We start from the raw sequence: 26489 nt of genomic DNA on the forward strand, positions 1-26489 counted from the left end.
GAGAAAGGGTCCACTCCTCCCGATGCTTCGGTGCGACATCTGGGTGCGGCCGACGAGCGCTGCTGTTAATCCTCTGAGGGAAGGGAGGATATTGGTTGCGTTTCTTCCCGAGGCCCAAGGCAATACGCGCCTTTGGCTACAGCGCTGCGCCCCTCGGCGGCCTCAACATCGACTTGGCCGGCCGTGGAGGCGAGGAGGAAGATGAAGAAGGCGAAGACGGCGTATGCGTGTGCGGCCAATTTTGTGCAGTGTGGTTGCATCAAACGCTTGCACTGAAGCAAGTGGTTTAGTCCCCGTGGCGGTGTTCACTGGCGGTGCAGTTGACATCTGGCTCGGCAGAGGTGATAGGGTGGGACCTGATTGCATACCAGAACTTTCAGGAAGGTCTCCTCCACATAAAATGGGGATGTACGTATCATTTTCCTTTTCCTTTGCGGTCTTTTATAATTTTGTACGCCTTCTCTATCTGCGTTTTAATGTAAAGCTTCCAAACCCTTCGGGGCTCTCCTGGTTAAAAGAAAAAAGAATCAAAGCAAGTTTGGAAAATGGATGGACGTGGCGAAGAAATGTGTGCGTGCGAGTGTTTTACGATTGGTCATGCAAATCATCAACCCAATCTGAATTTCGATGCGACGCGGCCGAATAAGTGACGATTCGGGGTTTGTGCGCGGAGTAAGTAGCGATACTGATTAATATTGGGAGGGCATGCGCCCCGTCACTGATTTAGAGTACGGAGTAGTATTTATTCCCGGGACTGAAACTGTGTCGTGTTGGTTTCCTTCCTCACGCGCGCACGCATCGAGACGAGACGTCACTACACCTGCACATCCAAGCGGAGACGTGACGGCCTCTCTAGTCTCTACGCATCCGCACCTGCACATCCACCGCGTTGCCCCTTCACCGCCCTCGGCATCCCGCCTTACGAGACGCCGCCGCCTGACCCCGAGAACCCGATCGCCTACCCCGTCCACCTGCAGCCGCTCTTCGACGCCTTCTGCGACCACGCCGCTGCCCCACTCGGGCGACTCCTCCAGGAGCTGGCCGCGACAAACCGCCGCGTCGTGGTCGTGCACGACAGCATCATGGCCTTCCCGGCGTCCGAGGCGTCGCGGCTGCCCAACTGCGAGGCGTACGCCTTCCAGTGCGGCGCGCAGTCGTTCGCCGCGGGGTTCAAGGACCCCGGGCACTGCCTGGTGCGCGCGCTCGGCCTACCCGTCCCGCCGCCAGAATTCTTCTTCACCGAGGAGATACTGCAGCTGGTGCAGAAGCAGGGCGGCCTCGGCGTGCCCGGCGCCGGGTTGCTCCTCAACTCCTGCCGCGCGCTCGATGGAGACTTCATCGACGAGCTCAACGATACCCTCTCCAAAGACGGCAAGAAGCTCTTCACCATCGGCCCGCTAAACCCGCTGCTCGACCTCGACCTCGACCTCGACGCGACCAGACCCGCCCCGTCGGCGCAGCCGCGGCACGAGTGCATGGACTGGCTTGACAAGCAGCCGGTCTCTTCGGTGCTGTACGTGTCCTTCGGTACGATGTCCTCGCTGCCCGGCAAGCAGATCGAGGAGCTGGCAGCGGCGCTGCAGAGTAGCGGGCAGCGGTTCATCTGGGTACTGCGCGACGCCGACCGTGCAGACATATTCGCGGAAGCCGGCGGCGAGAGCGGGCGTCACGCGAGTCTCCTTTCCGAGTTCAGGAAGCGGACCGATGGGACAGGGCTGGTGATCACCGGGTGGGCGCCGCAGCTGGAGATCCTGGCGCACGGCGCCACGGCGGCGTTCGTGAGCCACTGCGGCTGGAACTCGTTGCTGGAAGGCCTGGGCCACGGGAAACCGATCCTGGCGTGGCCCATGCACTCCGACCAGCCGTGGAACGCCGGGTACGTGTGCGCCCACCTCAAGGCCGGCATCGTCGTCAGGCCGTGGGAGAAGAGCCGGGAGACGCTGCCCGCCAAGGATATCCAAGAGGTCATCCGGAGGGCGATGGACTCCGACGAAGGCATCGCCGTGCGGAACGCGGCGAAGGCGCTCGCCAAGGACATTCGTGCCGCGGTGTCAGAAGGCGGCTCGTCGTGGGCAGACATGGAGGACTTCATTGGTCACATCACAAAGTGAAGGAAAGATGGGCGTAATAAAACATTCCCTATTGTAAGATTTGGGGTCTATGGAAGCACAAGCCTTATCGAATTTCATGTTTCTACATTCAAATATGAATTAGAATTGGGTACCACCCATTAAATTCAAGAGCAGATTTCGAATTGGAAGCCATTTCATTTCCACCTTAGATTTGAAATTCCCAGTTGAATTCAACTCTAGACTCAAGTCTATGCATCCAAACGCAGTGTTATGTATTGCTTTAGGTATATTGCCATTGACGTACAGTGTCGATCAGTCTGTCCCATATATCTCTGATATTTATCCACACCCGTCCTAAAAGCACATCTCATTACGGTAAATTCAAAGACACACCATAAGGTATCTGCAGATATCTTCACTATTATACGGGGATAGCTGGTGTTGGTAGGTAATAAAACCGTTTTGTATGTAAAAAAGACCACCCAGTCCGTTCCCTCAGGCAGGCGATCTCCACCTTTGGCACGTCCCCAACTTTCATCACCATGTTAGAATCCGATCCAGATAAGTTCAATACAATTTTGGGGTGTACAAAGGCTTATCAAAGGATTGTGTACGCTTTTGCCTTCTATTCTCTCCCATCGTACTCTTTATATTGGTCCATCTAAAGCTCAGTTGACTGGAAATTAAGCTAATTCTCAGCCAAATGACATCAGCTAGCTTTTTTACCTTTTCCTAATTAGCTTTCTGATGTTTTGTCAATCCATTGCACTACTGTACGGTCCATATTTAGGGGCACTTCAAAGTGCCCCAATAGGTAGCCAAAGTGCCCCTAATTACTTTTAGGGGCACTATGAAAAGTGCCCCGGATGCTTGTGTCCCTAAATGTATTTGGGGCACTTTGAATGAAATGCTCCAAGTACATTTAGGGGCAGTTTGGAAAGTGCCTCTAAATGTTTTTAGGGGCAGTTTGGAAAGTGCCTCTAAATGTTTTTAGGGGCAGTTTGGAAAGTGCCTCTAAATGTTTTTAGGGGCAGTTTGGAAAGTGTCTCTAAATGTTTTTAGGGGCAGTTTGAAAAGTGCCTCTAAAGGTTTTCAGGGGCACTTAGTGTTTTGCCTCTAAAGTTTTTCAGGGGCACATTGAAATTTGCCTCTAAATGTCTTTAGAGGCAGTTTGAGATGTGCCTCTAAATGTCTTTACAAGCTAGTAAACAAAATGCCCCTAAAACTACAAGCATGACAGTGGTCATATTAGAGTACTAATAACATTAAAGTACTAGCAGGCACAGATTTGGTCAAAGTTAAGGTATAAGTCATATTACAGTACTAATAACAAATCACAGTGGTCACATTACAGTACTAACATGCACAGATGCATAACTTTGCAGTTTTGGAGGCATTGTCTAAGCAGTTTTACATTATGTAACACTGACAGTAACTATGCAGTAATTTGATGACAATATCTAAGCAGTGTCTTTCTGACTTGCACCCTTCTTCTTCTTAGCTGTAGATGCAACTGCTTTCAACTTCTTCTCAAGTGTACACGCAATCTCGGCCGATGTTCTGTCGATTGCCGGATCAGTTACCTACAAGGAACCAATTTTGAATGTGTCAAACAACAGATGTTGGAATAAATTATATTGAGCAATTAAGATGTAACAACTAATTACACTAACGGAGGAATAAATCATCAAGTACTGGCAAAAATAATTTCAGTAACAGAGGAATAAATCATCAAGTACTGGCAAACACGGCCAAACCACGCCACCGATGGATCCGAAGCAGCACCGCGTTTTCGGCGACCAAAACATACTCACACCGATCCTGGCCAGGATAAACACCACACCAACCACCACTAGATGCGCCCTAGCTAACACATGTTTCATGGAGGAGATCAAACACCCGGATTTTGCAATAGCCTATTCCAAGATCCAAGATCCAGTTAACATAGGGTTCTTCGTGTCAACCGGATCTGGACCTGGCCGGATCACCTGGCTAGCCGACACCGAGGACAAGACTGGAGACGACACGGCGGGTTTGCTCAGAGGACAAGACTGGAGACTAATTACACTAACAGAGGAATAAATCATCAAGTACTAGCAAAAATAATTTCAGTAATGGAGGAATAAATCATCAAGTACTGGCAAAATGAGATCTCTGCCAGGTTGACCGGCAAACTAAAGCAACTAGGTCGTGTTGTTCCATGCTCTATAAGTCGGCAGCAAAACATATATCTTGCAAAAGTACAAAAGCTGTTATGCGAGGTAGAAAACTAAAATCTAGTTGAATATATAATTGCACTACCATATACAAATAATTGTATTAAATCAAGTTGAACAAGAAACAATCAAGAAACAAATATAAGTCTCATATTTTCTTAAAAAGTCAAGCCATGTACAGTGGGGAGGCTGGGAAGGAATGTGGAGTGAGCTGCCCTGTTTCAATGAACAATTCTATCGATATATCAACAAATATGATATTCTATCGATTTCATATGAATATATATCAACAAGTTGTATGTATGTATATTTTAAGCAAGCACATCCTGTAAAATGTGAAACAGTTGTATGTATACTTTAACCAAGCACATCTCTGTGGTGCACATGCTTTGACACTCCATCTTAACATGTCTACAGAGGCAACTAATAATAATGATATTGTATAGTTTCTACTCTGCATAGTTTAGTTAAATTGCATATTTTACCTTGCTAATACTCTCTGTTTCTTTTATAAGTTTGACATTTATTATCTGCCTGTCTAGCACATTTTTCTACAAATAAAAGCATTACAACAAGGTGAACAAGAAAGATTCAAAGGTGACCTACATTTTTTCTTGGCCAGGTGATGCAATGTGCCTCAGTGTCTCCCATTTGAACCATTCTGCGTTTTGGTATTGGCAGGACAGTTGTTTTCTTGAAGACCACGTTCACCAAAACTTTGACAAACTCCTCATTTTCAACTTCCTGAACTGTTCCCAATGCCACCATTTGTAAGCTGTTTGGCGAAGTCAACCCCACTTCAATGCCAGTTTTAATTTTATTTGCCTACATTATGCCAGAATATTAATTAGCAATATCATTTGCCATATTAGCTAACATACTAATTCAAGCAACCAATTGTACAGCGAACAGCAAATCAATGTGTGGTAAAATTGCTAACATACTAACCTTAAGTGGATTCCTTGCTCTAAGCCAATCATTATGTTCATCGGTGCATCATTTTGTACTATGCCAATCACCTTCCTTGTCAGCAATGTTCTCTTCCAGCTTCTCCTCTTTTACCTTGACTAAGATTGTGTTGTCTGTTAGCAGATTCCTGTAAGAGCATTTTGGCTTCTGCACTACATTAACTGAAGTAATGACCACATCATCACTAAGTTCTTCTAGCTTATCATCAATAAGTTCTTATAGCTTCCTCTTCTTCGGTCTCTTACTTATTGTTCCTGTTGGTGTTGCAGCTGTTGTTGCTTGGCTTTCTACATTGCCCTGTGATCCTTCGATGTAATCTCCCGACTTAGCATTTTTCCTTCTTTTACTTGTTCTTGGTGATTTCATTTCTTGACTGCCTTGTTCTGAGATAGATGTTACTGGTTTCGGATTCGGCGGCAACATTTGACTAAGACCAAGCAAAGATGCTTCCTTCAATGCTGAAGATGATGTGCCTTGGTTTGTTGTCGTCTTTTTTGTTCTTGTCCTGGTTGATGTCTGGCTGCTCAATGTTCCTGCATATGCTGTTGATCCCTTGGGTGGTGGTGCTGATATCATGGGTTCTGATGCTGCTGCTTCTGATCTAATGAGTATTGTTGTTGATCCCTTGGCTGATCCAGCTGCTTCTGGTAACTTGTGTGCCACTGCTCCTGATCCCTTGGGTGCTGCTTTTGATCCATTTAGTGTTGTTGATCCAGTGGATGCTCCAGTTGCTTCTTGTACCTTTCGTGCTGCTGCTGCTGAAGCCTTGAGGGCTATTGTTGATCCGTTGGCTGCTACAGCTGCTTCCGGTATCGTCGGTACTGATGCTGCTTCTGCCCCATTGATTGTTGTTGTTGATCCCTTGGCTGATCCAGCTGCTTTTGGTACCTTGGCTGCTTCTGCTTCTGTTGTTGCCTTTGATCCCTGGACTGTTTCTGGTGCTCTTTTTTGGGCACATGCTGTTGCTGATCCCTGGACTGTTGTTGCTGCTGTTTTCACGGCATGTGCCGCTGCTTTTCCTGGTGCCTTGAAAGGTGATTTGAATGGAGCTGATGTTGACTTCAATGTTGTTGCTGTTGGTACCTTCAATGTATTATGACTTGATGATTGTGCACTTGTTATGCCAGATGCTATTGATGCTGATGCTGATATTGTTCTGCCTGGTGCACTGGAAGCTTCCTTTGTTTTCTCTTGTTCAGGTTGTGTTTGCTTATGCGTCGACAGCTCTGCTAGTGTTGACGCCGCTAATTCTTCTGCGACTCCTTCTTCTTGATCCTGGTTTCCATGCATTTCATCTGTATGTCCATCTCGTTGACGTGCCATCAGGTAATTTACCTTTTCTTCCAATTGTTGACTCCTTGACATGAGTGTTTCCACGTAGCCTCTGAGCTCAATGTTCTCCTGCTTAGAATCCCTTAATGCTTCTACAGCTTCATCCAGTACCTTTGATGCTTTCCCTCCTACCAGTAGTCCAAATCCATGTCTTCTAGAATTCCTAGGTGGTGAGAACAATTCTGAGTAGAGGTCACCATCCGTGTGCTGCTCGGCAACTAATTCTGGGTTTTGTTGGAAACGTTCATTTATCAAAGCCTGCATTCAAATTTAAGCAACACATTCATTAGATGGTAGATGATAGATGATATAGTAATTTGTGAGTTGCATTTGCATTTATTTCAGGGAATATGACTTACAATTTTGGTTGCACAGAAACCATTCACCGGCAATCCATCTTTCTTTGTATGAACAATTCGGAAAAGTTCTATCCTTGACACTGTTCTTCCCTGCCTCAGTTCCTACAGGAGTGCAAGTGCACATGTCAGTAGATCATATTTAAAATGATTCTGCAAAACTTATCATTGTGTACAACCATGCATTCAAATATACCTCCTGATCATGTACAACAACAAAACTACGTGTTCCAGCTGTATGCAGACAGTTAGCTTGATTTAATCTGGTGTTTCGTTCTTAGATGCCGCATTCTGAATAAAATCCTTATTAGCTAAACAAGCACACCACATCTTTACTATGACTAAAATGTGCCTTGATACGTCTCCGACGTATCAATAATTTCTTATGTTCCATGCCACATTATTGATGATATCTACATGTTTTATGCACATTTTATGTCATATTTATGCGTTTTCCGAACTAACCTATTGACGAGACGCCGAAGGGCCGCTCTCGTTTCTGCTGTTTTTGGTTTCAGAAATCCTAGTAAGGAAATATTCTCGGAATCGGACGAAATCAACTCCGGAGATCTTATAATTCCAGGAAGCTTCCAGAGCACCGGAGAAAAGTCAGAGGGGGGCCACAGGCCCACCAGGAGGGTGGCCGGCGCGGCCTAGGGTTGGCCCGCGCCGCCTTACCCCCTCGTCGCCTCTTCGACCCTCCGACTCCGCCTCTTCGCCTATTTAAGGGTCCTCGACCTAAAACCACGACACGGAAAAGCCACGGTACGAGAAACCTTCCAGAGCCGCCGCCATCGCGAAGCCAAGATCTGGGGGACAGGACTCTCTGTTCCGGCACGCCGCCGGGACGGGGAAGTGCCCCCGGAAGGCTCCTCCATCGACACCACCACCATCTTCATCAACGCTCGCTGTCTCCCATGAGGAGGGAGTAGTTCTCCATCGAGGCTCGGGGCTGTACCGGTAGCTATGTGGTTCATCTCTCTCCTATGTACTTCAATACAATAATCTCATGAGCTGCCTTACATGATTGAGATTCATATGATGATGCTTGTAATCTAGATGTCGTTATGCTAGTCAAGTGAATTTTACTTATGTGATCTCCGGAGACTCCTTGTCCCACGTGTGTAAATCATGGGAGACAGCAACGGCGACGAAGATGGCGATGGTGGAGATAGAGATGACTCCGGGGGCAATTCCCCGTCCCGGCGGCGTGCCGGAACAGAGATTCTGTCCCCCGAAACTTGTCGTCGATGGCGGCGGCGCTACGGAACTTTTCTCGTATTTTGGCTCTCGGTCCTAGGGTTTTCGCGACGGGATGATTATATAGGCGAAGGGGCAATGTCGGTGGAGTCCCGAGGGGCCCACCCCATATGGCGGCGCGGCCAGGGGTGGGCCCGCGCCCCCTATGGTGTGGCCGCCTCGTGGCCCCTCTTCGTCTCCTCTTTGGTGTTCTGGAAGACTCCGTGGAAAATAAGACCGTGGGCTTTTGTTTCGTCCAATTCCGAGAATATTTCCCTTGTAGGATTTCTGAAACCAAAAACAGCAGAAAACAGAACTGGCGCTTCGACATCTTGTTAATAGGTTAGTGCCGGAAAATGCATAAAAATGATATAAAGTATGAATAAAACATGTAGGTATTGTCATAAAACTAGCATGGAACATAAGAAATTATAGATACGTTTGAGACGTATCAACCTCTAGGAGGACCCCGCGTACGGCGACGCAAGTCCCAACTGGGACTTGTGGTTCGAGGTGGAGCACGATGCGAGCCGGCACACGTGCTTCGCGTCCGCGACGGCGCGGCCTCGCGCGCAGCCGTGCACACCTGCAAGGCGGGCTGGCCGCCGCCCCGGCGGCCTCTACATCGACGAGCCCCAGCCCCAGCACCAGCCCCAGCTCCAGCCCTAGGAGGAGGAGGACGACCTGGAGCTGCAGGCGGCGCTCGCGGCGTTGAAAGGATCGTATGCCGCACCTAGAGGGGGGGTGAATAGGTGCTAACCAATTTTTAGTTCTTTTTCAATTTAGGCTTGACACGAAAGGTAAATTCTCTAGATATGCAACTATGTGAATTTACCTATATGACAAGGATATCAACTAAGCAAGGTATAGCTACGCAATAGGAGATAGAGTGGGATAGAGGTAACCGAGAGTGTAGCACGCGATGACACGGAGATGATTCCCGTAGTTCCCTTCCTTTGCAAGAAGGTACGTCTACGTTTGGAGGAGTGTGGTTGCTACGCAAGCCAAACCAACAGCCACGAAGGCTTCACTCGGATCTCCCGTGAGCAACGCCACGAAGGCCTAGCCCACTTCCACTAAGGGATTTCCTCGAGGCGGAAACCGGGCCTTTACAAAGTTCTTGGGGCACACATCCACAACCAAATTGGAGGCTCCCAAATCTGTAACAATACAACAATCAACAACAATACATCAACAACAAATCAACTAGGGAACCAAATAGGAACACTAGCATGAGATCCCTCAAACAAGAGAGGGGGAAATGAAGAACGCTTCGGTGAGGATGTAGATCGGTGTCTTCTCCTTCGAATCCCCAAAGATCAAGAGCTTTGGTTGGGGGAGGAAGGAGATCTTGCAAATCTTGACTTTCTTGAGGTGGCTCTAATGGAGGTGGCTTGACTGATTTCTTGTGTAATGATTGAGCAAGCAACCAAGGTAGAAGAAGGGGGTATTTATACCCCTCTCGAAATTGAGCCGTTGATGCTTCCGGGGGGCCGGATAATCCGGTGTAAGTAGGGCCGGATAATCCGCCCCCCCCCCCCCGGATAATCCGGCCTACAGGACAAAAGTGTGACAATGTCCGGCCAATTATCCGGCCCATGTACTGATTCACATTTCCTCCAGTCCTTAGCCAAAAACGAGGGGACCGGATATTTCCAAAATATCCGGCCCGGATAATCCGGCCCTGGTACAATACCGGGACATTATCCGGCCAAATGTCCGGCCCCCTACCGAGCTGCTTTTCCTCGAAGACTTAGCCAGAAACGGGGGCCGGATATTTCAAGAATATCCGGCCCGGATTATCCGGCCTGGCCAAGCTTTTCCTGTTAACTTTTGACAGACCGACCAAATCCAACACACGCAAATATGAAACTATGTAATCCCTGTACCACTTAATCAAACATTAGTGTATCACATATATTGACATCAAACACACAAAACAAAATGCAAGAGATGTTCTTTCAATCTCCCCCTTTTGGTGTTTGATGACAATATACGGATTTGCCAAGGAATCACAAATAGAGACAAGCATGATGGCAAGACATAGAGGCACTCCCCTACATGTGTGCATATAAGTAATTTGCATTTGAATACAAATACACAACACATAGGAGTATGGTGCCTCAACATAAAAGATATCCAACATGAGCTCTAACAAAAGACATTGACACATATGAAGTTGAGATAGGAAGCAAGAAATCATACCCATGTGTAGATATATAATGCGGAGATATAGCATCACACACAATGTAATATCCTTGATCTCAACAAATAGAAATCCGAAAACCATAACAATGTCTCACACCACATAGCACATAGTTTTGAACGACACATAAACAAACCAAATAGTTCAACTAAAAGGGAACACAAGCAACATAAGAATGATAAACGCATATGCTTGTGCCCAAACCATGCAAATCCCGGAGAATCCTAATAGAACACTTCTCCCCCTTTGGCATCGAGACGCCAAAAGGGGACAAGCGCGATGCTACACGTCCCATGAGAATCACTCGGAGGCATCATCATCAACGGACTCGTATGGCACTTCCTCTTCTTCTTCTTCCTCATCGGTGTCGGTGCATCCGGAGAGCGGCGAGAGGTGTTGGACCTTTGAAGGCAATCATCAATATCACTCCATGGAACTCGTGGCTGAGTGCCAACCACCGTAACCCCGGTGAGCCGGAGGCTGAGGCGGGGGTCCTTGTTCACCACTAAGCTTGTGAAGAATAACCGCCCGAGTATGCTTAATCTCAGCACGCTCTCGGCTAGCAAAGATAGTTCTCCTTATGAATCTCAACATTCATGCAAAGGACATAGCGCCGGAACCAACTAAGCCGGGTCACTTGCTTCCTCATAGCCGGGACATCTTGATGACGAGCAGGAGCAAAGCCACTAGAACGAGCAGCACCCATGAAGGAGTCGGGAGCAGGAACAGTCGAAGAGACCGGCTTAACCTTGTAGGCCTTCTTGACATGGTGCTTCACCAACGGTACCCACTCAAATCTTCACCAACCACAGCCACGTAGTTGTTGATGAGAAGCTGGATGTAGGGAGCATAGGGTATGGAGGTCCGGAGACCATGGCATCATGGATCTCATGGAAGATAAAATCCATGATATCAAGAGTGAAGTTCCGATCCTCATTTCCATCACGAGCACACTTATAGCTGAGGTGCATAAGGTTCACAAGGACTCCTCGGATAGCATCATTGTTACCACCACTTGGGCAAATGGTAGACCGAAAGAACCGAAGCAGCTGATTGTAAATGGTAAGCAGCCCCTTAGTATAACCAATTTTCCCTGCTTGAGGTATAGAGCGAGTGCAAGAGCATTCTTATCTATCGGTTGTGGTCCATGAAGACGACGACCCCCTTCAACAGGAACTCCAAGAAAACCAAGCAACCGGCGAAGAGTGGCACCGCAGTGAGAGGAGCCGGTCATCCATTCCATAGTGTGTTCCTCATCTTTCTTGATCGCCAAAGTGGCAAAGAATTGCTTCACCAAGTCTGGGCTATAGTCACATTGAATCTTCATGATATCATGCAAACCCAACCTTCCAGCCTACCCGGATGGCATCTTCAAAGTGATCATTTTCAGCCGAATGTCCACATCAATAGCTTGCATGGGTCTCAGCTTCGTCATGGGCTCATATATGTCCTTGTAGATGAATTCCTGCTCAATGCACCAGAATCTCCTGCCCTCAATCTCTTCATCCCTTGGGACATCTTCATACCAGTTGTTCATGCGAAGGGCGGAATAGGAGACTGGGTCCATGGTCTTGTAGTTCTCCCTCGCTTCCTTGTTCTTCCGTCTTGAGGAGACGGACTTGCGAGGTGCATTGGTTGCAAACTCGTCACTTGATCGATCATGCCTCGAGCGTCTCCGACCACCCCGAGAAGCACCACCTGTGAGAAGCAAAGGCGGGTAGCAAAGGAAAGGTAATGCTCATAAGTCATGTAAGATACAGTAATACACTCGAGAAGCATGCAAATAAGTCGGTACAAATCTAGACATGACAGATTGAAGCAAGCTGCAGCGGCGATGAAGCTCCAGTGCCGGATAATCCGGGGTCCCCTAGGGGCGGATAATCCGGCCTGGCCGGATAATCCGGCCGGCTCGGGGCGGATAATCCGGCCCTTCGAGATGTGCAGATTTCCAATCAAAAACCATGTCTAAGACTAGATCGGCCTCATAGCATGCAAGAGGAGTACACTACACACGATTTGGAACAACTAGACACCAATTCCACCAAGAAAATAGCACATATAAAACACAACATCTAGGGATAGAGATTGTGAATCATACCCACATCCATTGTGGAAACCGCTTGGAGGAGAAGGTAGCTAGGGAGGAGATCCACCCGATCCACCCAAGAACTCCGAGAGGGGCGGACGGAGTGGCTCCGGCGAGGAGGAGGAGCTCCGGCGGCTTGAGGAGGAAGAAGGGGGCGCGTGGGGGAACTGATTGGTGTGCCAACCGTTCACCCCGCGGCCTCCCTTAGTCTTCCCGCAAAACGCCCAGGCCGGATAATCCGGCCCAAAGTGGGGGCGGATAATCCGGCCCGGCCGGATATTCCGGGGTGCCTGGGGGCGGATTATCCGGTGTTCTGGAAGATTCCGAATTCCGTAAATCCAGCCTATCTTTAGTTGGATATTTGCGAAACCATATGTGATGTAATGAACTATCACGTCACATATGAGATGCATATTTACCAATAAGATGGGGCAACCTAGATCATCCGACCGAGAAACCTCAAACTCCAAGTTTTTACCAAACATGACAAATGAGCAAGATGGAAGTGGCTTATTGGAGAGAATAGGCTTAGGTTTAGAGGGTTCAAACTGTTAATGGTACATGATCACTCAAGTTTGCAAGATATGAGCAAATAAGGCCAAACTTGAGTGATTTCCCATAAGAACATGGAGTTGTCAAATAAGAGGCAATAAGATCCAAATAACTCCAACTCTTCACAAAGAAGAGTGTGGTGGCCTAGGCCACCATATATGAGTGTTGTGGCATGGCACCGCGAAGATATATCTTGGGTCCAAGCCACTACTCATCATTGAAGCTCACATATCAACATATGATATAAAGAGAATGATTTCTTAATGTTGGCATTATGGGGGAGGGATAGCTCAATAATTTAAACCGCACTCCCCTATTTCCATGCCCACATCTAAACCAAATAAAGTTTTGAGACGAAAGTGTGTTTGCAAGATGGTCAAGCTATACTCCTTGAATCAATGATATTTAGCTCATTCCTCAAATAAGAGAACCTTGCTTCATCAAGAGGCTTCGTGAATATATCGGCAAGTTGATCTTTGGTAGGAACATAGATAAGCTCAATATCACCCCGGGCAACATGATCCCTAATGAAATGATTCCGGATCTCAATATGCTTCGTTCTTGAATGTTGCACCGGATTATAGGCAATCTTGATGGCACTTTCATTGTCACATAATAGAGGCACTTTGTCACAAATGACACCGTATTCCTTTAAAGTTTGCCTCATCCATAACAATTGAGTGCATCCACTTGCGGCGGCAACATATTCGGCTTCGGCGGTGGAGAGAGATATACAATTTTGCTTCTTAGAAGACCAACACACCAAGGACCTACCAAGGAATTGGCAAGCCCCGGAAGTTGATTTCCTATCATCCTTATCACCCGCCCAATCCGCATCGGTATAACCATTGAGAATAAAACTTGAGCCTTTGGGGTACCAAATACCATATCTTGGGGTATCAACCAAATATCGAAAGATTCTTTTGAGAGCCATCATGTGGCTCTCTTTAGGAGAAGCTTGATACCTTGCACACACACCAACACTCAACACTATGTCCGGTCTAGATGCACAAAGGTAAAGCAAGGATCCAATCATGGAGCGATATACCTTTTGATCCACCTCTTTACCATTGGGATCTAGTGCAAGATGACATTTGGTAACCATAGGAGTGGCCACACCCTTCATCTCGGTCATCTTGAACCTCTTGAGCATGTCTTGGAGATATTTTGCTTGGTTGATGAAGGTTCCTTCCCTCAATTGCTTGATCTCAAAACCAAGGAAGAACTTCATCTCTCCCATCATAGACATCTCAAACCTATCGGTCATAAGCTTTGAGAATTCATCATTGAAAGCTTTGTTAGTAGATCCAAATATAATATCATCAACATATAATTGGCAAACGAAAAGCTCCCCATTGACCCTCTTAGTAAAAAGAGTGGGGTCGATTAGCCCAACATCAAACCCACGGTCTACCAACAATTCCTTAAGGTGCTCGTACCAAGCTCTAGGAGCTTGTTTGAGACCATAAAGTGCTTTATCAAGCTTGTAGACATGGTTAGGAAAGTTGAGATCCTCGAACCCCGGGGTTGCTTAACATAAACTTCTTCATGCAAAGGACCATTAAGAAAAGCACTTTTCACATCCATTTGTTGTAATTTAAAGTTATGATGCGAGGCATAAGCAAGAAGGATACGGATGGACTCAAGGCGAGCCACGGGAGCATAGGTTTCTCCAAAGTCAATACCCTCCACTTGAGAGAACCCTTGAGCCACCAATCTTGCCTTGTTCCTCACAACATTTCCAAACTCATCTTGCTTGTTCTTGAAAATCCATTTAGTGCCTATAACATTGCGGCACTCCTTAGGCTTCTTTACTAGAGTCCACACTTTGTTGCGCTTGAAGTTGTTGAGTTCTTCATGCATAGCTTCCAACCAATCCGAATCTTCAAGGGCTTCAAATACTTTCTTGGGTTCCACTAAGGAGATATAAGCATGATGATGGCTAAAGTTCGCCAATTGCCTTCTTGTGGAAACCTTTGCCCTAACATCACCAAGAACCTTGTCATGAGTGTGTCCACGTAGCTCGAGGTTCCTATCTCTTCTTGCTAGACGACGGGCCTCGATCTCCTCCTTGGTCTTTCTAGGCCTTGGAGGTGTCACTTGATCAACTTGATCATTTGGGTCCCCGTCTTGACCTTGAACTTGAGCTTCCTCAATTGCTTGGGGTTGCTCAATCTCATGTGCTTGATCTTGAACAATGTTCGGAGAAGGACAAGAGTTGATTGGTTCCTCATTGGAGGCATTGTGAGTGATAGGTTGATCTTGACCTTGATCTTGTCCTTGATCTTGCACATAAGAGGGAGAGTCTTGTTCTTGTTCTTGGGTTGGTGCATCATTTGCTTCACTAGGTAAGGTTTGTTGATGTTGAGAAGATGAGGGCTCCACCGTGGTAGAGCATAGTTCTTCCCGAGACGCCACACCGTGTCCCTCAATGGGGCGGAAAAATCCCACACCCATTCTTACTATGGCATCTTGAGGTATTTCATCACCTGCACAAACATCAACTTGCCCCACTTGGGAGCCATCATTTTCTTCGAACTTCACACTACAAGATTCAATGATAATCTTGGAAGATACATCAAAGATTCTATAAGTGTGAGATTCGGCACCGTAACCAACAAATATACCCTCCAAAGCTTTAGGAGCGAATTTAGATAAACGAACTCCTTTGATTTTGTAGAAACACTTACACCCGAACACCTTGAAGTATGAGATATTAGGCTTGTTCCCGGTGAGTATTTCATATGGAGTCTTGTTCAAGCCCTTGCGGAGATAGAGCCGGTTGGAGGAGTGACAAGCGGTGGAGATGGCTTCGGCCCAAAAGTTATAGCGGGATTTATACTCCGCCATCATAGACCTTGCCATATCCATAAGAGTCCGGTTCTTCCTCTCCGCAACACCATTTTGTTGAGGGGTGTAAGCAGCGGAATATTGATGACGAATCCCCTCATCACTAAGAAAATCATTGAGTGTGTAGTTCTTGAACTCGGAGCCGTTGTCACTTCTTATTGCCATAATGAGGAGGTTGTGTTGGCGTTGCACCTCGGTAGCAAAGTCAATGAATATTTGTTGAGTCTCATCTTTCGTCTTGAGAAAGTAGACCCAAGTGTATCTTGAGTAGTCATCGACAATCACCAAGCAATGTTTCTTCGCACCAAGACTTGCATGAGTAACGGGACCAAAGAGATCCACATGAAGGAGCTCCAAGATCCTCTTGGAAGAGATAATGGTCTTGCTTGGATGCGGAGAGTCATGCATTTTGCCTTCAACACAAGCCCTACAAACACGATCTTTGGCAAAAGACACATTTTCCATTAGTCCCACAATATGGTTCCCCTTGTGAAGACTTTGCAAAGTTCTCATGTTGACATGGGCTAGGCGGCGATGCCACAACCAACCCACGTCCGCCTTTCCGAATAGGCACATCGCACTTGACGTGGTGGCCCCCGAAAAGTCCACCACATACAAGTTGTGTTCGCGATACCCAACGAATGCGACTTTTAGAGTCTTGCTCCACAAGAGGACCACAATATCATTATCAATAAAGACGGCGAAACCCATCTTGCCAAGGGCGGAAACGGAAAGCAAATTGTAACCAAGGGTTTTGACAAGCATGACATCCACAAGAGTAATGTTGTGTGCAACCACAACCTTGCCAAAACCCAATACCTCGGATGTAGAATTATCGCCAAAGGAGACGGTGATATTATTAATGTTAGGCCTCAACTCCTTGACGAGGTTCTTGCCGCCGGTCATATGACTTGTACATCCACTATCAAGTACCCATTTTGAACCTCCGGCGGCATAGTCCTACATGAGATCAATTCTTGGATTTAGGTACCCATTTTGCAATGGGTCCTCTTTTGTTAGCAACAAGGGTCTTTGGGACCCAAATAGACCAAGCAACATAACCATCATATGGGCCAACATATTTAGCATAAACATCACCATAATAATCTTTAAATAAAACATAGTGAGGGTTAGCAATTCCCGCATCATCATCATTTCATGGTTTTGCCCTTGGAGGCTTCACCATTAGTGACGACTTTCTTCTTTTCTTGTGCGGGCTTGGCCTTTTGCTTGTTTGCCTTCTTTGCCTTGGCATTAAAACCAAGGCCCTCCTTCCCATTGTTTGATCTTTGCTTACTCAAAAGATCATCCAAAGAAAGTTTACTTTGGGGAGAGGAGGCCTTAGCAAGTTCATCCTTCAACCTAGCATTTTCCTCAATAATGTTTGCATGATCACATAGAGGGGTAGAGGAACTAGGCACACCATATGAAGCAAGCCTAATTTGAAGTTGCTCAAACGACTTGGATAGGAGAGTGTATTCACTCTTCAAAGCTTTGTGAGCTTTGTCTAGTTCATCTAGATCCTTCACAAGTTTCTCATGATCAACCCCAAATTGGGCCTTTTCCTTTGTAAACACTTTATTTTTAGCCCTAGCAAGATCTCTAGCTTTAGTGAGCTTGTTAATTTTATCTTGAGGCTCTTCAATATTTTCTAACCTCTCTTCAAGAGAAGATATGGTTTCTTGACATTCCTCAAGAGCATTTTTAAGAGCATGGATTTCGAGAGAGTCTTCTCTCTCTATTTGACCCTTTTTCTCAAGCATAGCACTTTGTTGAGCTAAACGAATCATGAGGTTTGAAACATGCTTTTTAGTGTTACCTTGTAGATTGAGAATGAAATCATCAAAGTCTAGCATTTCTTGTTTCACTTTTAGACTAGCATCATCAACCCCTAGTTCACTAGATATGTTAGGCATAGAGGGGTTAGGAGATGATACCTCGGAGGATTTAGCCATGAGGCAACTTTCTTCCTCCACAAGGATGACCTCATTGGGGGATTCACTTGGTGATGAAGAGTTAGTGGAGAGGGAGGCAAGAGCAACCAATCCATTGGAAGATGCATCTTCTTCATCATCAACATCATCATCTCCGGAGGTATACTCTTCTTGAGTTGATAGCATGATAGATGTGTCCAAGGAGGACCTTGCCATGAAGCAATGTGCATTCTTGATAGGAGGGTTCTCATTGGGAGATTCAAAGAGAGATGAAGAGGGTATGTTGGTGGTGACAATGGCGGCCAATTCCTTTGAGCTTTCTTCATCTTCTTCACCACTTGAACTTTCAACTTCATCGGAAGAATATTCTTCCCTTGTTACTAGCACAACTCTTGAGGGCCTCTTGCCCTTCTTGGTCTTGTTGTTGTAGAACTTCTTGTTGGGGGCTTTTGAATACTTGCCCTTGGTGTCCTTGCTCTTGTCCTTGGGAATGAGCCTTCCATTATGAAGCTCTCTATTTTCATAGGGGCATTCGGCAATGAAGTGGCGCTTGTCATCACAATTGTAGCAAGATCTTGTCTTTGGACCAAAGCTAGTGAAACCACTTTTGTTGTTCCTCTTGATGTTGTCTTCCTTGGCCTTGGAGGGATCAACCCAAAAGGATTTTGCATGGAAGGCCATGTGATCATGGTAGTGGCATTGCAAATCTTCCGGATAGGACATACTCCAAGATGCCCTATAAGATTCTTGAGGAATCACTTCTTCACCGGAGTTGACCACCAAGGCAAGATTGGAACCTTTTGCCATTCCAAGAGCACGATTGCGAGAATCATGAGAGGTTTCTTCAAGCACCTTGAGAGCTTGCATCTCGTGCACGACTTGTTGAGAAGTAAGAGAGGAATAGCATTCCCTTCCCACAAGAGTCTTGACATCAATGGGAACAAATGGCATCATGCATTCAATGTACTTCTCCTTGATCCAAGAGTCATTGATGTGGGTGGCACCAATAAGCCGGAAGGCATTGGCAACGGTGAGAAGTCTTCCATACATGAGTTCATGATCTTCATCCGGTAGCCTCAAGAATCCTTCGGCTTTATTCTTAAGAGCATTATACTTGTTCCTCCTTGTGCTCTCACTTCCAATGCAACTAGCGGCCAAGCCGTCCCAAGCTTCCTTGGCGGTGGTGAAGTCCCGAACCCGATGCAATTCCGGAGTCCCCACACTAGTTTGAATCATGTGAAGGGCGGTGTTGTTGAGTTGACTATCAACGACTTCTCTTCTAGTCAACTTGTCGGGGTTGTATGGCTTGAAGCCCTCCATGATGATTCTCCATAGTTCATTTGAGGCACTACAAACATGAGAGCGGAACTCAAATTGCCAAGTATCGAAATTATCAACGGAAAACTTAGGTGGGTCACCCCTAATGTTCAAATGAGGCATGGGAACCGGTATATCGAGTGATTGGAAAGGTGGAGGTACATGATTGTAGCTCGCACTTTCACTAGTTCCCTTGGGAGAAGCACTTGTAGCTTTGATAGTGTTTAAGTTGTCACCTTCTACGGGTTTGGTATATGAGGGTAAGTCCGAAGCCTCTCCCTCATTTAACGCACCCGTGTCTTTTACCTCTAGACTAGGAGCCTTGGGAAGGACCGGAGCCAAAAGCTCGGCTATCATCTTTTTCATGCTTTCCATTTGGGCTTCCATGGAGGACTTCAACGAATTGAAGTCTTCCATGGAGACCGTCGTGGCGGCCCCTTCCGAGGGCTCCTCGTTCGGCATACTCTTAGGCGGTTAAGCCCGAAATAAGAGCCGAGGCTCTGATACCAATTGAAAGGATCGTATGCCGCACCTAGAGGGGGGGGGGGTGAATAGGTGCTAACCAATTTTTAGTTCTTTTTCAATTTAGGCTTGACACGAAAGGTAAATTCTCTAGATATGCAACTATGTGAATTTACCTATATGACAAGGATATCAACTAAGCAAGGTATAGCTACGCAATAGGAGATAGAGTGGGATAGAGGTAACCGAGAGTGTAGCACGCGATGACACGGAGATGATTCCCGTAGTTCCCTTCCTTTGCAAGAAGGTACGTCTACGTTTGGAGGAGTGTGGTTGCTACGCAAGCCAAACCAACAGCCACGAAGGCTTCACTCGGATCTCCTGTGAGCAACGCCACGAAGGCCTAGCCCACTTCCACTAAGGGATTTCCTCGAGGCGGAAACCGGGCCTTTACAAAGTTCTTGGGGCACACATCCACAACCAAATTGGAGGCTCCCAAATCTGTAACAATACAACAATCAACAACAATACATCAACAACAAATCAACTAGGGAACCAAATAGGAACACTAGCATGAGATCCCTCAAACAAGAGAGGGAAATGAAGAACGCTTCGGTGAGGATGTAGATCGGTGTCTTCTCCTTCGAATCCCCAAAGATCAAGAGCTTTGGTTGGGGGAGGAAGGAGATCTTGCAAATCTTGACTTTCTTGAGGTGGCTCTAATGGAGGTGGCTTGACAGATTTCTTGTGTAATGATTGAGCAAGCAACCAAGGTAGAAGAAGGGGGTATTTATACCCCCTCTCGAAATTGAGCCGTTGATGCTTCCGGGGGGCCGGATAATCCGGTGTAAGTAGGGCCGGATAATCCGCCCCCCCCCGGATAATCCGGCCTACGAGGACAAAAGTGTGACAATGTCCGGCCAATTATCCGGCCCATGTACTCGATTCACATTTCCTCCGAGTCCTTAGCCAAAAACGAGGGGACCGGATATTTCCAAAATATCCGGCCCGGATAATCCGACCCTGGTACAATACGGGACATTATCCGGCCAAATGTCCGGCCCCCTACTGAGCTGCTTTTCCTCGAAGACTTAGCCAAAAACGGGGGCCGGATATTTCAAGAATATCCGGCCCGGATTATCCGGCCTGGCCAAGCTTTTCCTGTTAACTTTTGACGAGACCGACCAAATCCAACACACGCAAATATGAAACTATGTAATCCCTGTACCACTTAATCAAACATTAGTGTATCACATATATTGACATCAAACACACAAAACAAAATGCAAGAGATGTTCTTTCAGGCGTCCCGCGAGCAGTGCGACCTCGACGAGCTGGCCAAATGGCCGCACCTCGCCGAGACGATGCGCGCCTCCGCGCTGGAGGAGAAGGCCAGGAAGGCCCAGGAGGACGCCCAGGCGGAGGCGTGGGCCTTCCTCGAGATGGCGTGTCGGCAGGAGGAGGCCACGCGCCAGGCGGCGCTCCGGGAGGAGGAGGAGCGCCGAGCCGCGCTCCTGGCGGAGGAGGAGCGCCGGGCAGCGCTCCGGCTAGAGGCGGAGCTGCAGGCCGCAGCGGAGGAGCAGCTCCGGAAGGAGTCCGCGCAGAGGGCACGGCTGCGCAGGCCGGCGAGCCCTCCGAACCCGCACTCCGCCTGGGAAAGGGCGCAGTGGTCGCCCTGACGGGAGTCCCCGGCGCCCTCTAGCGTTTCAAGCCAGAATAGCGCGTCGCCGCCGGGGGGCGTCGTCCTCATCGGCGGCAACGACGACGAGTACTACTGGGAGTAGTACTGCCGGCAGCCACCGTGCTCGCAAACCCTGGCTAGGGTTTGCTTTTTTTAGTTTAAAGCCCATATATGGCTTTCTTTCGTGTAAAAATTGCCCAAAATAGGGCTAAGTTTAATTAACCACTAGTTTATTTTTTGTTGTTGTTTTCCTTTTTCATTTTCATTTTTGTTTTTTTATTACATATGCGCTGCGTCTGCGCGTTGGGCGCAGCGTGCGACCCAAACGGACACGCGGACACGCGGACGCGGACCGCTCTCCTGGTGTCCGCACGTCCACCCAAACGGCCTAAAACGGATGGCCCAACGCGTCCGTTTGGGTCGCATGGTTGGAGATACCCTTAGATACGAGCCACGCAGATGCGGCGCACGGATGGGCGCACAGCTGCGGCACATGCAAGCCTCGACCATTAGCAAGAGGTACGTGCCCTAGATTCTGCTAAAAAAACGCACATGCCCTGCTCTAGCCTATCACCTACGATGTCTGTCTTATCTCTTCGAACCAGTCCGACCATGACTGTCACTTGAGCAGCCTATCCTCTAAGAGCATCACTAGTAGAGCATTCAAACCCTCAAACCCTAAAAAACAACTGCTTTTTATAGTTTGTGAGAGGAAAAATGCGTAGACTAGAACCCTAAACCGTCGAACCCTCAAATTTTTTTAAAGGCCCAACCCTCAAACCCATTCTCAACCTGTACAAGTAGGGGTTGGGGAGGCCAAACAGTCCCCAACCCGCACTCCTCTTCCTCATCGCGCGGGAGGGAAATTTCCCCTCCCAACCTCCCGCCTCCGCGCCGCCGCCCGCCTCCCGCCGCGATTCCGGCCGCCGCCCGCCTCCCCTCGACCTCTGCCGCCGCCTCGAGCTCCCCCGCCCCGGATCCGCAGCTCCCCGCCACCCGCCGCTCGCCTCCCTCTTCCGCGCCGCCGCCCGCCTCTCGCACCTCCCCCCTGCCGCCCCGCCTCCCCGAGCCGCCCCGCGCCGCCCCGCCTCCCCTGCCTCCCCGCCACCCACCGCCTCCCCTTGACCCCTGCCGCCCCGCGCCGCCCCGCCTCCCCCATGTCGCCCCATCGAGATGCCGCCGCGCCGCGCCCTGCCGCGCTCGTCCACCGGCTACCACGACGTGCGGCTCCGCCTCTCCGGCCGGTACGTCGCCGAGATCACGCGCGGCGGCGAGCGGTTTTGGCTCGGGACCTTCGACACGGCCGAACTCGCCGCCCGCGCGTACGACGTTATGGTGTGGCGCTACGACGGGGCGACGGGCCGCGGAACTTCTTCGACGTCGACAACCTCGCGGCGGCCGAGTTCGTGGCGCCGCCGTTCAACGTCGTTACCCGCGACGAGGAGCGCGCTGTCCGCCGGGAATACATGCGGATGTCCATCCGGAACCGCGATGAGGCTGAAATGGCCGCCTTCCGTGCGGCGCATCCGCAGCACGTCGCAGAGGAGCTCGACTTATACGCGCAACTCGCGGTGAAGCGAGCTGCGGTGGCTGCCTCTCGACCGTCTTCATCCTCGGCGCCGCCTCCCACTATCGTTGTTGACGATAGCTCCGACGACGACGATCCCGATTGGATCGATAAGCTAATCGCGGAGATGGAGACAGAGGATGCCGCGAAGGAAGCCGCAAAGAAGGCCGTGGAGGATCCCGATTGGTACGCCAATTTGGTCGCGGAGATGGAAGCCGAGGATGCCGCGGAGGAAGCCGCCAAGAAGGCCGCGGAGGATGGCGACAGCTCCAATTTCGATGAGGACTTTCTGGGATAAACCCTAGATGGTGCCAGTGTCTACCTAGTAACTATCTACCTAGTGTCGATGTCAGTGTCTACCTAGTGTCAATGTTGATGTCAGTGACTACCTAATGTCAATGTCGATGTCTACCTATGAACAATCGTGATATATCATGAATATTTTTAAGGGTTTGAGGGTTCTAGTCTTTGCCCTCAATCCTCACTTTTAAGGGTTTGAGGGTTCTAGTATTTGCCCATGTTTTTCAACCCTTATAAGTGCTAAAAAAAATGTCCATTCTCAACCCTTAAACTGGTTTGAGGGTTTGAGGGCTCTACTAGTGATGCGCTAAGAGCTCTAAAGCCCTGTTTGTTTGGGCTGGAGCTTGAGCTTTTACTGCTTTTGGGTCTTTAAAAGCACAAGCCCAGCCAAACACCTAAGTTCTAGGCATGGGCTTCTACAAGCGCTTCTCACATTTACACTTGAAGCCCATAAGCACGTCCCGGGGTACTTCCTGCAGCTTCCCGTGGCTTCTCACTTACAAATCGAGAAAAAAATTGCATCTTGACTAAAAATTCAGATTCTTAGTTAATTTATATTTTATAGTAAAATATTTTTAAATAGAAAATAATAAGGAAAATAATATTTTATTATTATTAAATAATAAGGAAAACAATATTTTTTATTATTAAATAATAAGGAAAATAATATTTCTGTTATTATTTTCTATTTTACATTTGACCAGTCTACCAACAGTCCAGGATGCAGTTTGCCAAACAACAATTTTACATTTGACCAGCCATCCAGCTGGATGGATGCAGTTTGCCAAAAAACAATTTTACATTTGACCAGCCATCCAGTTCCAGCTGCTTCTCAGATCTTACCAGCTCCAGTTGCTTTTCGTTCAGCTGCAGCCCAAACAAACATGCACTAAGTTCCCATTGTTTGAATAAAATTGGATCCTAGCATTCATTGTGTGGGAGAAAGACACGCTCCGCTGTTGCATATGAACATATATGTTCTTAGCTTTATTCTTGATGTTCATGGCGAAGGTTGAAACTGCTTCGTTAATTGTTATATGGTTGGAAACGAGAAATGCTACATGTGGTAATTGGCATAATGTCTTGAATAATTTGATACTTGGCAATTGTTGTGCTCATATGGATCATGTTTAAGCTCTTGCATCATATACTTTGCACCTATTAGTGAAGAAATACATAGAGCTTGCTAAAATTTGGTTTGCATGATTGGTCTCTCTAAGGTCTAGATATTTTCTAGTAAGGGTTTGAACAACAAGGAAGACGGTGTAGAGTCTTATAATATTTACAATATGTCTTTTATGTGAGTTTTTGCTGCACCAGTTCATCCTTGTGTTTGTTTCAAATAACCTTGCTAGCCTAAACCTTGTATTGAGAGGGATTACTTCTCATGCATCCAAATCCTTGAGCCAAAAAACTATGCCATTTGTGTCCACCATACCTACCTACTACATGGTATTTCTCCGCCATTCTAAAGTAAATTGCTTGAGTGCTATCTTTAAACAATTCAAAATTTATCACCTCTGATTTGTGTCAATGTTTTATAGCTCATGAGGAAGTATGTGGTGTTTATCTTTCAATCTTGTTGGGCAACTTTCACCAATGGACTAGTGGCTTCATCCGCTTATCCAATAATTTTGCAAAAGGAGCTGGCAATGGGGTTCCCAACCCCAAATTAATTAACAAAAATAGACACTCCTCCATGGTATGTGATTGTTGGACGGCACCCGAAGGATTCGGTTAGCCATGGCTTGAGAAAGCAAAGGTGGGGAGGAGTGTCATCATAATAAAACTAAAATAAAAAGGTACTCCTTCATGGTATGAGATTGTTGGCAGGCACCCGAGGATTCAGTTGGCCATGGTTTGTGAAAGAAAGGTTGGAAGGAGTGCCACACAAAAATAAAATAAAATGGGAGCCGCTCTTTGAAGGTTTGCCTGGCAAGGGGGTTAGAATACCCGCTACCATTCGTTGACAACAACAAACACCTCTCAAAATTTTACTTTTATGCTCTCTATATGTTTTCAAAACCAAAGCTCTAGCACAAATATAGCAATCAATGCTTCCCTCTGCGAAGGGCCATTCTTTTACTTTTATGTTGAGTCAGTTCACCTATTTCTTTCCACCTCAAGAAGCAAACACTTGTGTGAACTGTGCATTGATTCCTACATACTTGCATATTGCACTTGTTATATTACTCTATGTTGACAATATCCATGAGATATACATGTTACAAGTTGAAAGCAACCGCTGAAACTTAATCTTCCATTGTGTTGCTTCAATACCTTTACTTTGAATTATTGCTTTATGAGTTAACTCTTATGCAAGACTTATTGATGCTTGTCTTGAAAGTACTATTCATGAAAAATCTTTGCTATATGATTCATTCATTTACTCATGTCATTTACATTGTTTTGGATCGCTGCATTCATTACATATGCTTACAATAGTATGATCAAGGTTATGATGGCATGTCACTCCAGAAATTATCTTTGTTATCGTTTACCTGCTCGGGACGAGCAGAAACTAAGCTTGGGGATGCTGATACATCTCCGACGTATTGATAATTTCTTATGTTCCATGCCACATTATTGATGATATCTACATGTTTTATGCATACTTTATGTCATATTTATGCGTTTTCCGGAACTAACCTATTGACGAGATGCCGAAGGGCCAGTTGTTGTTTTCTGCTGTTTTTGGTTTCAGAAATCCTAGTAAGGAAATATTCTCGGAATCGGACGAAATCAACGCCCGAGCATCCTATTTTTCCACGAAGCTTCCGGAACACCCGGAAGGACCGAGAGTTGGGCCACGGGGGCCCCGGGAGGGTGGCCGGCGCGGCCCGGGGTGGCCCGCGCCCCTATCTCCTCGCCGCCTCTTCGACCCCTGCGACTCCGCCTCTTCGCCTATATAAAGGTCCTCGACCTAAAACCTCGATACGGAAAAGCCACGGTACGAGAAACCATCCGAGCCGCCGCCATCGCGAAGCCAAGATGCGGGGGACAGGAGTCTCTGTTTCGGCACGCCGCCGGGACGGGGAAGTGCTCCCGGAAGGCTCCTCCATCGACACCACCGCCATCTCCATCAACGCTGCTGTCTCCCATGAGGAGGGAGTAGTTCTCCATCGAGGCTCGGGGATGTACCGGTAGCTATGTGGTTAATCTCTCTCCTATGTACTTCAATACAATGATCTCATGAGTTGCTTTACATGATTGAGATTCATATGAGTTTTGTATCACTACTATTCTGTGTGCTACTCTAGTGATGTTATTAAAGTATTCTATTCCTCCTGCATGGTGTAAAGTGGACAGTGTGTGCATCATGTAGTTCTTGGCGTAGTTTATGATCGTGA

The 26489-nt window shown here is 47.4% G+C and overlaps 1 protein-coding gene across 1 annotated transcript; it reads left to right on the plus strand.

Annotated features, from left to right (window-relative positions):
• Positions 1-223: 223 nt before the first annotated feature.
• Positions 224-2111, plus strand: LOC124647048 (putative cis-zeatin O-glucosyltransferase). The gene is made up of 2 exons (XM_047187044.1): positions 224-384; positions 857-2111. The coding sequence occupies exons 1-2, from the start codon at positions 224-226 to the stop codon at positions 2109-2111; spliced, it is 1416 nt and encodes a 471-aa protein (XP_047043000.1).
• The last annotated feature ends 24378 nt before the right edge of the window (positions 2112-26489 follow it).

The sequence above is a fragment of the Lolium rigidum genome, chromosome 4, assembly GCF_022539505.1.
Source record: "Lolium rigidum isolate FL_2022 chromosome 4, APGP_CSIRO_Lrig_0.1, whole genome shotgun sequence".
Lineage (NCBI taxonomy): Eukaryota > Viridiplantae > Streptophyta > Magnoliopsida > Poales > Poaceae > Lolium > Lolium rigidum.

Coding starts and splice junctions, on each gene's coding strand:
- LOC124647048 (XM_047187044.1), top strand. CDS start 224: ATGCGTGTGCGGCCAATTTTGTGCAGTGTGGTTGCATCAAACGCTTGC. Junction 385..856: donor ATACCAGAACTTTCAGGAAG/GTCTCCTCCACA, acceptor CGGCCTCTCTAG/TCTCTACGCATCCGCACCTG.